At 40.0% G+C, this 14,115-nt stretch overlaps 1 protein-coding gene across 12 annotated transcripts in view; it reads right to left on the bottom strand.

Moving 5' to 3' along the window:
- dtna (dystrobrevin, alpha) overlaps nucleotides 1-14,115 on the bottom strand; it is a 194,863-nt gene that overhangs the window by 81,612 nt on the left and 99,136 nt on the right. For all 12 annotated transcript variants that reach the window (XM_052023108.1, XM_052023106.1, XM_052023107.1 and 9 more), the window contains 3 exons: nucleotides 9,917-10,022; nucleotides 6,823-6,989; nucleotides 646-770 (listed from right to left, as the gene is read on the bottom strand). In XM_052023108.1, coding sequence (XP_051879068.1) covers nucleotides 646-770; nucleotides 6,823-6,989; nucleotides 9,917-10,022 — 398 coding nt within the window. The remainder of the gene's footprint in view (nucleotides 1-645; nucleotides 771-6,822; nucleotides 6,990-9,916; nucleotides 10,023-14,115) is intronic.

Raw genomic sequence — 14,115 nt, 5'->3', positions numbered from 1 at the left:
ATGCTAAGATGTTTTCACTAATGGGAAAGTCACAAACAAGGGGAAAAAGCTACAAAATAAGGGGGCAGTGATTTAAAACTGAGGTGCATAGAATTTTCTTCTCTCAGCGGGTAATAACTCGCTGACATTCTCTGCTCCCAAGGCTGGTGGAAGCCAGATTATTAGATATATTTAAGGCGGTGATAGATAAATATTTGGAAGATCAAGGAATTGACAGTTATGGGGACTGGCATAGAAGAGAAGTTGAAGCCAGCAGAGATCAGCCATGATTATATTGAATGGCTGGGCAGGCTTGAGATGCCTGCTGACCTAGTCCTATTCCTATTTTGTTTACCTCTTTCATGTGTTATAACGTAAAAGACATATTTTCAAAAGACATTGCAAAGATTCGGTAAATTATACAAAGCAACTCATTATTTAGAAGATGCCAGACAATGTCAGAAGGCAAGGCTAATAATTGACTTAGTATTTTCACCACAGGTTTCCAGAGAAAGGAAATAAGGAAGCTGCTCAGAGAAGCTGTGTCCAAGATTTACAGTGAAGAATGTCTCATCAGAAAGATCCATAAGGCATTGAAAGAATAACCCAAAAAGGCACAAAATAGACCACTGGAAATTCAGTGACATAAGTTTAATATATACTCACACAATGTGGGCCAGATTTAGTGGTTTTTCAGGCTGGTCAGGGTACATTGGGTGCAAAGGCTCACGACTGGAAGCACAGCTTAAAGACTTGCTAAGTGCGTTGGTTAGCTTCTTTGCAGGGGATTTCTGGGAATAATGATACAAAAGGTAATTCAAAGTATCAAGTAGGTAAAACAGTATTATGCTTCTAAAATATGGAATTTTATATTGCACCTTTTTGGCAATATTTCTTATTTCTTCCTTTACCTATCTTTACAAAATTTTGACTGCAAATAATCTTTAACTAAATGACTGGGACAATATATTATAAATGTTTCCACAAGAATTTTTCCTCAAGATAAACCATAAATTGCTGGAGATACTCAGCAGATCAGATAGCATCTATGGAGAGAGAAAGAAAGTCAATGTTTTAGGTCAATGACCCTTCACTGGCATTCTCCATTATTCTAAGCATTTACTTAGCATAACCAAGATTGTTTTGCTACTGTTACAACATATACCTGGACAACATTACCAAATCTGAGCATTTGCTTCCTGAGACTAATTCATAGTGCAAAGGGTCAGAAGAGAGCAATGGATGCCGAAATACTTAGTTAAATTGCTTGGAAGAGGATTAGAGAGGTAACATCATTTAATTACAGAATGCAAGCAAATAGGTAGGTACAAAAAATTATTAAGAAAGTTAACTGAATATATTTGGAGTATGGCTTTGAGTTCTGGAAACTTCACCTTAAGAAGGGTATACAAACTTCAGTGAGGTGCAGAGCATATTTGCCAGAAACACAACATTTGAAAGGGTTACACCATAAGAAAAGGTGCCATGGATAAGGTTTATATTTGAGAAAATTTATAAGATTAAGGGATGATCTAATTCAGGTTTTAAGGTATTAAAGGAGTCGATGAGGAAGAAAGATAACAGGTTTAGAAATGTCAAACACATGAAAATGCATATTATGGGCAAGATACAAGGGGGCAGAAAGCTAGCACAAATTCCTTTCCTCCACCCTCTCCTGTCATTGAGAGTGGGGGTCATGAAAGAAGTGAGTTGGGGATAGTACAGGGGGTGCTTTAAAGGCTGTAGGAAAGTAGATCCAATAAAGGAAGAAACACAGGAAAAAGAGGACTGTGGAGTGTATGCAGGCAGTGAGGAGTCCCAGCAGTGGGCTGGTGGGGCTGGGTGGGAGACGATTGCAATAGACATGGATTATAAGAAATAAGAACTGGAGTACATCACTTGACCCTTCAGACATGCTTCATCATTCAAAATCATTTTCTCCCTCAATGCCATTTTCCTGCATTATCCCTTTATTTACTTTAATATTCAGAAATCTATCGATCTCTGTTTTGAATGAACTCAAAGAGGAGTCTCCACAGCCACCTGAGGTAGAGAATTCCAAAGAGTCACCACCTTGCGTGAGAAAATGTCTCCTTGCCCCAGTCTTAAATGGCCTGCCCCCTTGTTCCGAGACTGTGATCTCTGGTTCTGGACCTCTCAGCTAGGGCAAACATCCTTGCTGCATTCAGCCTGTCATGCCTTATGATAATTTTCTAAAGTTCAGTTAATCTCCTTTCAGTCTTCTAAACTCTAGGAAATACAGGACCAGTCCACTCAATCTCTCCTCGTATGGCAAACTCACCATTCCCGGAACCAGTCCAGTGAATCTTAGCTGCACACACTCTTCTTTGAGCAAGACACCAAAATTGTGCAGCTTACTCCTTGTGAGGTCTCACAAAGGCCCTATACAATTGCAGTAAGACATCTTTACTCTTGTGATAAAGGCTAACATATCATTTGCCTTCCTAATCGCTTGCTGCATCTGCATGTTGGTTTTGGGTAACTTGTGTGCATAGACACCAGGGTCCCTTTGAACATTAACAATACTCAATCTTTCATCATTTTAAAAGTACTCTGCTTTCCTTTTTCATGCAGCAAAGTGGATAACTTTACATTTCTTCACATTACCTTGCCCCTTCACTTAGTTTGTCCATATCCCCTTGAGGCTCCATCCTGCTCCCTACTCACAATCCCACTTAGTTTAGTATCATCAACAAATTTGGAAATATGATATTTGGTCCCCTCAGCCAAATCAATGACGTAGATTGTGAAAAACCTGATCACTGCAATACTCCACTAGTCATACTCCACTTCAATCTGAGAAGAGCACATTATGATTGTCTCACATAAGGGGATGCTATCTAGTTGGCACCACCATTAAATGTTGCTCTGTATCAATATGTCCAGAGTAAAAAAAACACAAGTTAAGTATGCTGCAGTTATTACAAGTTAGATGATGCCTTGTCTTATGAGTACAACTGAATTTCTTGCAGCAATTCAAGTATAAAAGAGAAGTAATTTAACACAGTTAGGCACATGAAGATGTCAGCATATTACTAAAATGCATATATTTACTTATTTTTTTTAACAGATTCAATGGACTTTTACTTCTACCAACCCTAATTTCAATCCATTGGTACCCAGCTATTCAATGTAGAAGAACTCTGATTTTTTTGCCAACAATTTATTGATGATCTGATCTTAAGCAGGGTTGCAGCTGGGCGGGGGCAGCATCGTTCTATAATTTGTTGCAATATTCCTGAGGGGGACAAAATATATAGTCAGCTGAGATGTCAGTTTCAAATTTCTGGTGGAAATATCTGAGCAGTCAATGGGCATAGGATTAACCTCAGCTTCCATGCCCCCAACACCGAATAGCCAGCCATCATCACGAATTAAGGTTTTCCACATTAGGGTGAATTCAGGATGGTAAGAGCAGAATAAGGGGAGGGGAAAAGAAGATTCACCAGATTAAGCAAGCAATTTAATGCTTAAATTGCTTGAAGCTATTCTAGAAGCAATTTAATGCCATATTCCATTGTTGGACTCAAGAATGTGCTATCCGCTTATTCCCACTTCTTCTGTCCACTCATGACATCTTTTTAATATCTTCATTTTCAAAAATTTCCATCTTTTCCTGAAAAATGACAATATGACCGTCATTCAGTCTATAAAAGGCACCATGATCTTGTTTGGTCATTAAACTTTGTATTCAGGCTGCCAAACTTGTTTTAAATCACATTTCTTCAGTAAATCAACAAGATTCTTAAATAGAATCTTATTCAATGCCTTATGTAAAATCCATCATTACTTTATTATAAACTCCTTTTAAAAATGTATGCTGGCTCTCCTTCATCAGCCTAATTCTTTCAAGGTGAATATCAATCATATTCAGTTCGTGGCCTTTGGAAGCTGATCTTTACCAACATTACTCGAACAGGTTTATAAATAACTGGCTATTCCATCCCTTGTCATAACCCAAGGATGTCTGAAAGGTAATACTGATTGCCTCCTCTATTTCTTCTCGAGTTTCCTTCAGTACACTTGCAGAAAAGCCATCAAGACCTGGTACTCTTTAAATTTGAAATCAACTAATTTTTCTCAGTTACCTTACATAGTTTCTCTACCTCATCCACCTTTAACCTCTTCGTATCAAAGATTGCATCCTTCTGTGAAATACAACATAAAATACTCATTTACTATCTCTACCATTGTCCCACAAGGTATACCTTCTTGATCTCCAATTGGTTCTGTCAATCCTTTATTTTTATTTGTTCAACTATTTATTCTCTCTGTTACTTGACAGCCTTTTCTTTTGGCTTTCCCTCTGTAGATGATTTGATGGATGCAACAAAAAAATTTCCAGGGAAAAATGTCATTTTAACTTAGTTTTCATGCATACAGGATTTTTGCCTATTCTCAGCAGAAAGCATTTTGATAAAAATAAATATGGTGTTAAAATGCAACACCTTAGGAAAATGTGCTCAGGGATCACAATGCATGACTACGCTTCACCTGTTTGAACTTGTACCAAGAAAGTAATGCTATCTGCTCAATAGCATGATTTCAGAAACCAGCGCAGCCCATGCCAATCACACTGTCGAACGCATTAGTTTGTAGCCTCAGAGCCTGATGCTGGCAGTGCATCACACCAGTTCACATGGGCTTGTGGTGATTGAAGAGGAAGTGGACTGTGGCTGCAAAGGAGACATCTGCAATTCCTAACATCACTGGAATTTGCTACAAGAGATAGCACATTATACTGAGATTGGGCACTCCAACTTTCTAATGCAGCACTGGAGATCTTGACTGACAAGCTGGATAAAGAAACAGAGAAATCCTCTGACTGTGTGGGGTCAGGAGGCCCTCTAGGCAGTGAGAGGAAATAAACGTCACAGTGCAGGGGCTTGAATGCAGTGCTGCAAAACTTGCATTGTTTTCACATGCTTGTTCAAAGTTAGTGAATATGTTATCTAATATCATTCCCCACCAAATGCACCATTAGTCTCCGACACTGCTCAACCACCACACCCCCGCAGCTCACCTAACCAACACCTCATGGGTTGTGCTGATTACCAGTTATTCAATCGTGTCTGTCCCATCATCCACATTCCTCAACACTCAATAATACATTTCCCTCTTCCAAATGAGTAATCGGTATGAAATATTGGAGACATCATCTGTCCCGTTCCAAGCCAGTCAGAACTGTAAAGCAATAATACTAATTTGACCTTAACAGCTGCTGGCAAGGCAGTTCTAGGTCTTCTCTGTGCCTGCAGAACATCTGTACTGAAGCAAAGTTGCCTCGTGCTTTGCACTTTAGTCAGGTGCATATTGCTTTCTGAATGCTCTTGACAGATAGGGCCTTCCACTGAGTGACTTCTCTTCCTTCTCCCTCTTCCAACACGCTAGCTTGCTGTGTGCGCCATCTCTTCATTCTCACAATCATGGTTCACTCAAAAAGAATGGCAACGAAAGTACTCAAGTCTGGGAGTAACCAAAACCAAAATTCAAAGATACACAATGCTTTCTTCTGCCACTCTACTCTCCATAGACTCGACAAACTGCAACAAGGTTTAGAAACATTAAGCAGCAGCTTACATCAACCAACATTGTACAAATTAATCCACAATAAACCTGGAAAAGAATTTATGATCCTTTAAAGTCTTTCAAGTAGAGGGCTTTCTTCCTGTTATTAAATGCTTGATCCTTTGTGCCATTTGAACACTGCCTTCATCATCGAGGTCCAATTCAGCAGTATTGTCATAAAATCTGCACTTTACACTGGTTCATATAGGAATCTGTTCATTCTACATACTTCAGACATATGAGGATATCATACATGCTATTACCCTTCCCAACTGCCTCAACCTGTTAGCACTGTGGGAGTACTTGTACCACAAAGACATCAGCAATTCAAAGTAGCTCATCACTACCTTAGTGATTGGCATTAACACCCACATTGTGTGAATGAATTAAGAAAGATGGTCAATATGACAAGCTACAACTGTTTGTGCACCCAGCTGATGCCAAATTGAAACCAATGCAACATCTGAGGCAATCAAAATCCATGTGCCATGGAGTCCAACTTTACTGCCATATATTTTACACGTGGTTTACACTCATGTTACCTGGAAGAATAGGGTTCATGATACCGACACTCACTGTCACTGGTTCCAAGAGGAAGAAAAAGTCTATATTTTCCAGCCAATTGCTCACTGGGCCCAAACAATAGAAATTGCAAGAACAAAGCTAATACCCAATGTGTTGATACATGATGACATAAATGGTGGAAAACAGTTTCTGGTTTTGTAACCTTTGTAGGTTTACTGAATATTAATTTAATGATTGACCACTAAGAAATAACACTACCAGTATGGATGATATGAACTTTACCACATCACACACTTCAAATGATATTATGATTTTGAGCTCATTTTTATATCAGGTTTTACAGTATGTGATATTTGCAAACAACTGTCCACACAAGCAATAAATTCATAAATCTGCAATCCAGAGTAACCTCATGTAATTGATCTGCAAGGCTGAAAGCTGGAAATGTCATGAACTAAACTGGGATAAAACAGTATTACTATTTGTAAAATTCTTCCAGCAAAATTGATGCAGACAATTCCACCTGGTCCGATGTAAGCTGTTTTTTTCAAGAAGCAGTTCAAGTTTATTTGGTGTGAATGACCCCCCTGCAAATTGAAATGACTAAAATTTTTACATCCTAAGGATTGAAATAACTTATGTTATAAATTGAAAACATTGTGATAATATCATGCTTTACATGCAGAAGTGCCTTTGCTCCCTTACCCATTAAATTCATGTACATCTTACCCATGATGTGTATTCTTTCATTTGGTGCTGGTTGCTATGAGAACCACTTGCATGGCCTCTCCAAAAGCAGTCTTGACAAAGCTGGTAATTGTGACACTGCTGGCAACGATATCGAAAACCCATCATACTCTCACTGTGGCAGTAGGAACACTCTACAGGGTGGAAGACTGCAGACAGAACATACAAAATCAGCCAGGACACTTTTACTTTTTTTTTACTTTGCATTATTAGTATTGCTTTCAGTCAATTTTTATTTTGCATTCACAATAATGAAAGAATATATATGTATATGTGTATGTATGTGTATGTATGTGTATATATATATATATATATTCTCAAACACAGAAGTTTTCAAATTATCTTGCGTCACTAATCCTAGCAAACCTTGACAACTCACAAGAGCCCTTATACAGCTCACAAATTGATCCTCAAACACAGGAATAAATTAGCAAAGTTTGGATGAACAAGACAATCCTGCCTCTTCCAGAAAGATTCTTTATGCACAAACACTCAAAGCTACGGGGATACAAGCATATTGGGTTAAATGAAACCTTGTGGAAATCCTGAATATTACATAAAACGTCTTTTCTCTGTTTAAAAAAAAGGCATTGTAGGAACTCTGGCTCTTCATAAAAGCAAAACTGCAAAGTTGGGCAAGTACATGATTTCTTTTATTAGATGTATTTGAAAATGTTTCAAAATATTAATGCATACTACACTCCTGCTAACTGCAAAAGCAAGCTTCAGAGTGGACTTGGTGTGATGGAGACTGCTAAAGGAAAAATCCGAATTAGCCAAAGGAAGTGGCAAATGCCCTAAATGGTGGCACTGCCATACAATTCAGGAATAACTGGCCGCATTAAATATTTCTCACTGTCTCTTTACAGGCCCAGATTTTCCAGAGAGTTGCTGGCAGTTCCTCAAGCTGCTTTTCCCAATTTAAGGATGTTTGCAACCTGTCCATAAGGTGCACAAATACAGAAATCCTGAACTTCCTGACCAACTTCCTGTGGTTTCCCAGCAGCTGGAAAATCAGCTCTCTAAACAGGGGCAAGATTACACATGACATAAATCCCACTCATTCCAAATAGAGCGGAATACCTCGGAGAGAGAAAGGCAAGTTTCAGGTAATTTACATTTCCATCATTGAGGTGACTTAAATGTAAATACTAAATGTTTTGTGTGTTTTCTAGTATTTCTGATTTTTTAAAAAATTGGTTTATATATTTTAAAAAATAATTTTAATAGTATATTTAATAGTCTTGAATGTTGTTGAATATCAGAGACACTGAGAAATATTTAATGCAGCTAGTTAATCCTGGTAGCGTGGCTGTAGAGCACTTCTGTGGTATTTATGATCAGTAGCACAACCCTCATCCATCAGGTTGTAGCTGGCTTTATTCAGGAATTTTATGCTGGGGGTTCCAGTCAAAGTATTTGTGGTGAGTAACAAGTATGGGCAACTCAATGCACCCAGAAAAAGTACTAGTAAAGACAAATGTAAAAATTTACAGGGCAGGCGGGATGTTGTCCTTTCAGCTTGTGTACCAAGATTCTGAACTATAGGGCTATCTGGCCCATGATGTTGCTATCTCACTGTTCCTGATGATATATAATGGCAGATTTTAGTTACTTGGCAAGTGATCAGTGAAGTAGCTGGCCAGCTACACAACCTCTCCAGCAACATAATATTGAGGCCAGTTCCATAAAAATGTTGCCTGCCCCTAACATCTCCCTGCAACTTCTCATCATGGGTAATAATATTAGGAAGCTTGGAGGCTGAATCAGTCGATGGCAAAGTAGATCTATGGAGGAAGGGGTTAGGTTGAAATAGCATGGGGAGCTAAAGTACACCAGAGGGCCACATCATTCTTCTGCATGGGGTGGGGACAAGCACTCCTTTTTAGGTTTCTTTCTCTTCTGTGTAAATCCTTGCTGAGAAAAGCACCATTTTTGACAGTAGAAATCGGTCACTTACGATATTCCCACTGTGGTGCTTAACCATCACTCTGCAAAGATATTTGAAATCTACAAAAGAACTGTGCGAGAGACCCTCTGTCAAAACAGAGAGTAAAGAAGCTTGTTGAGCTGCAGGGAGGGTGGGGGAGGGAAGTCTATGAAATGTTGACCATTATTCTTCCCACAGATACAGCTGACCTGCTGAGTATTTCCTATTTTTATTTTAACATTGTCTATTTTTATTTTAAATTTCCAGCATGTAGATTTTTTTTAATGTTGATTTTCATTTTTGAGAGATACAAAGTGTTTTTGAAGTACCCATCAAGAAAAAGTTCTTTCCAGAGTTATCTAAAGCATTACAATTGGCCTTAGTTTTCCTGCGATTGGCTCACGTTCCTGATCTTTATTTAGTGAAACTGGGTGATTGATTGGAGGAGAACTTAAACCAGACACTAATGAATCATAAGCCCGTTGTGATCTCTCTTCCTCAGCTCACATAAGAAGTCTGGCTTCCTGTGTGAATTGGCAGGATCTTCCTGTTTTCCAATGTCAGTTGCTTTCAGCCTCTGTTCAAATGACCCCTTGCATCCAGCTGCTGTAATATCAACAGGCTGGGTGAGTAGCCTATTAAATTAGAGAATTCTCATTAAAAATTGTGCTTTTCGTATTCTGTTAATTAACTGAAGATTGGAATATACACAAACTGAACCTGAAATATAAACATTTAAAAAGCAGGTATTTTAAGATCCTTTTATTTTGGGTTATGCGTGTTGATATGCATAACTACTTTAGAGCCAGGTAATTTGCAACACATTATTATGGCCTTAATGCTATAAACTCACATACATATGACATTATTAGAGTTTTAGGGCATTTTACATTTGGACTAGTGTTGGAGCCATATGAAATTTATGTCATTTTAAGAGACTTTCCTTAATTGCTCTGGAGACGGCTGCAATCAGTGCAGTGTGTGGAAGAATCACCGAGAACGACTTCAGGATTCCTGGATTAAATGCATGAAGTTGCTGTCAGTTTCACTGAACAGTAACAATGAATTCTGGAAGTTTTCCCATTGTTACTACCACAAAGAAAACAGTACATAGATGGAACAGTCCTGAAATTGTTCATAACTTACCATTTTCAACATTAGCAAGACGATGCATGAGTGGTAACCAGACGAGACACTGTGGTGGGGGATCAGACATCAAGGTGTCCAGAAAACTGTTTAGTGTCACCTTTTTCTGTAAGGCATGAAATTAGAAATTGGATTTTCCTTGCAACTGAAAGGTTCACATTAATATTTGAAATTGTGACTGGCATTGAAAATTTGTGCCATTTTGATTTCAGTAACTTCTCAAAAATCAAAATAAAATAATTTCTTTTCATCCAACATGTCTAACTTGTTCTTGGAATTTATCAATATAACATTGTAAACCTTGACATTCTTCTGGCATTTTCAAGGAAAACTTTCAAATAATGACAAAGAAATCCAATTTAAAAAAAATGATTTTCAACATAAACCCATTTGTACACATTCTACTGCCTGATACAGGAATGATTGTATAACTATCAGCTAAAGGCAGACTCTTCCAACCATGTCCTTAGTAATGTCCTGACCTAATAATAGGATGTACCAACTAACATGGGTATTTGATTGGAAGGTTTTTGCCATGAGAGTTCTCAACATTGACTTTGCAACCCATGAAATTTCACAACATCAGGTCAAACACAGGCAAGGAAATCTCTCACTGATCAGCACCTATTGTCCTCTCCCAAATGATGAATCAGTACTCCTCCAGGTCAATCACCACTTGGAGGAAGGACCGATGGTATCAAGGGATCAATGTTTTGTGGCAGGGGAACTTCAGTGTCCAACTCCAAAGAACAGCTCAGTAACAACAATACTAATTAAACTGGCCAAACCCCAAAGGACTCAATTGACAGACTCGCTCTCTCACCAAATGTCTTAAAAATAATGCAAGGATAAAACCATGTGACCTCATCCACACCAATCTTTCTGTCCTAGATGCATCTGTCCATGACAATATTAGTAGGAATAATCCTTGTGAAAGCAAAGCCATACACTCACACTGAGAGAGCCCTACTCTTTGTTTGGCACTAACATTGTACTAAAGGAGACAGATTGACAACAACTAGCAGCTTAAAACTGGGCATTGTGAATCACCTGCAGCAACAAAATTGTATTCCATCCTCCACTATTAAGCCAAGCTGTCAATCCTGGTTCAATGAGGAGTGTAGAGCAGAATACGAGCATTTGTGGTTGAAAATGAGGTGCCAACCTCATGAAACTATTGCATAGGATTATGTGAATGCTAAATAATAGAAGCTGCATGCTGCAAATACAGCAATGGATCAAATAAAAGCTCCTACATCCTGTTCTGATTGCTGGTGAGCAATTAAACAGAGGAGATGCCATGAAGATCCCCTCTTAGCAATGGTTGAGACCAATATGTGAGTACCAATGACAAGGCTAAGGCATTTATAACTATCCTTAGATACAAGTGTTGACTGAATTATCCATTTCAGCTCATTGCAAGATCTTCACTTCACAGGTGCTACCTGTTGGCCAATTTGATTAACTTCACAGGACACTAAATAACAGGATTGGATAAAAAAAACATGTGGACCCTGACAACATCCTGTTAGTAGTGGTGGTGTGCTCCAGCATTGTCTATGTCTCTGGCCGAGCTGCATCAAACAGCCACAACCTTGGGATCTGACAGTGGGGAAAGTTGCCTAGGTATCTTCAGCCCACATAAATCATCACCCATCCAATCTTCACCCTATCAGCGAAATTTCATTATCAAGAAAACAATGGAGGGTGCCATCAACCAATCTTTTAAGTGATACTTGCTCCCCAGTGTTCAGTTTGCGTTCTGTCTGAAACTAGGGGTGTGATGGTCATAGAATCATAGAAACGTACAGCACAGGAAGGGGCCTTACAGCCCACCTCGTCTATGCAGACCGTGATTCCTATCCACACTAATCCCATTTGTCTACATTTGGCCAGTATCCCCCTCTGCTCTTTCTATCCAAATACCTTTTAAACATCGTAATTGTACCTGCCTCCTCTACCTCCTCCAGCAGCTCGTTCCAAATATTCACCACCCTCTGTGTGGAAAAACTTAACCCACCGACCTCCTTTAAATTTCTCCCCTCTCACCTTAAGCCCTGATCCTTCTAGTTCTAGACTCCCCTGCCCCGGGTAAAAGATTCTATATATGCCGCTCACAATTTTATAAATCACTATAAGGTCATTCCTCAGCCCTCTGTGTTCCAGTGAGAATAAACCAAGCCTATGCAATCTCTCCTCATAACTACAGCCTTTCATTCCAGGCAACATTCTGGTGAACCTCTTCTGCACTCTATTGTTATCACATCCTTCCTTGTAGTGTTGACACCGAACGATATACAAAGCTCCAAGTGCGGTCCGACCAATGTTTTATACAACTGCAACAAGACGTCCCAACTTTAGACTCAATACCTTGGCCTATATAGGGAAGCACACCAAATGCCTTTTTCACTACCTTATTCACATGTGTTGCCATTTTCAGGGAGCCATGGACTCACACCCCAAGACCCTTCAATACATCAACACTTCTAAGATCCTTGCCATTTAGTCTTATGTTCTACCAGAATTTCACTTCACAAAATGCATTACATTTGGATTAATTTCCATCTGTCACTGCTCCACCCAGCTCTCCAGCTGATCTATGTCCCACTGTACCCTTAGACAACCTTCTTCACTATCTATAACTCCACCAATTTTTGCCTCATCTTCAAACTTACCAATAACACCCCTCTCCATTTTCACCCAAGTCATTGAAACACATTACAAACAACAAAGGAGACACAAGAGATTCTGCAGATGCTGGAATCTGAAGCAACACACACAACATTGTGGAGGAACTCAGCAGGTCGGGCAACATCTGTGGAGGGAAATAAACAGTTGACGTTTCGGGTCGAGACCCTTCATCAGGACTGGAAAGGAAGCGGGCAGAAGCCAGAATAAAAAGGTAGAGGGGGGCAGGAGGCAGCACAAACTGGCAGGTGATAGGTAAGTCCAGATGAAAGGGGGAAGGTAGGTGGGTGGGAAGGGGGGATGAAAGGGAATGATGTGAGAAACTAGGAGGTGATAGGTGGAAGAGGCAAAGGGCTAGAGAAGAAGGAATCTGATAGGAGAGGACAGTAGACATGAAGGGGAGGTGGGGAACCAGAGAGAGGTAATGGGCATGTCATGAGGGCATGGGAGGGGAAAGGGGAGGGGTAAGGGGGTGAAGAGAGATTTCTCCAACTTCCAGTAACCCTTCCCCTCTGTTTTCCACTTACCCCACCCCTTCCCTCATTCCCGTGGCCCCCTCACCCTTTCTCTTCTGATGAAGGGTCTCGACCTGAAACGTCAACTGTTTATTTCCCTTCATAGATGCTGCCTGACAAGCAACCCCCACCCATCCCTGCGGTACACCACTTGTTACAGATTTACAGTCAGAGAAACACCCATCCACTACTGCCCTCTGCCTCCCATCACCCAGCCAAATTTGGATCCAATTTGCCAACACACCTTGGATTCCTTGACCTTCTGGACCAGCCTACCACATGGGAACTTGTCAAAAGCCTTACAATCCATGTAAACCATGTCTACGACTTTTCTTAGTTACCTCCTCAAAAAAAACTCAATGAGATTTGTGAGACATGATCTCCCCTGGATAAAATCATGCTGACTCCTTCGAATCAGTCCCTGCCCCTCAGAATTTTCTGCAACAATTTCCCTTCTGGTCTGTAGTTTTCAGGCTTATCCCTACTGCCCTTTTTGAACAAAGAGACAAAATTAGCTATCCTCCAGTATTTTGGTGCCTCACCAATGATTAATGAAGATGCAAAAATCTCCAGAGCCCCAGTTTCCCTTCCTTCCATTAACATCCTGGGACAGAACCCATCAGGCCCTGGTGATTTATCCACCCAGCAGGAAAGGCAGGTTCTAGGGTTATAATCTCAGGATTGCTCCCAATGCCACATCTTAGTGAGTATAGAAATAGGAAGATAGGGCAGATGAATGCATAGCTAAAGAGCTGGTGCAGCAGGGAGGGCTTCAGGTTTTTGGATTATTGGGATCTCTTTTGGGTCAGGGGTGATCTGTACAAGGATGACTGCACTGAACTGGAGAGGGCAACCAATATCCTTGCAGGGAGGTTTGCTAGTGATACTTGGAAGGGTTTAAATTAGTGAGACAAGGGAGTGGGGCCCAGAATGACAATGCAGCAGATAGAGAGACTGACTCATATGCAGGAAATAGAACAGGTCTTGTCCAGTGGA

Source organism: Pristis pectinata, chromosome 9 (assembly GCF_009764475.1).
Source record: "Pristis pectinata isolate sPriPec2 chromosome 9, sPriPec2.1.pri, whole genome shotgun sequence".
Taxonomy (NCBI): Eukaryota; Metazoa; Chordata; class Chondrichthyes; order Rhinopristiformes; family Pristidae; genus Pristis; species Pristis pectinata.
This window is presented reverse-complemented; position numbering and strand designations above follow the sequence as displayed.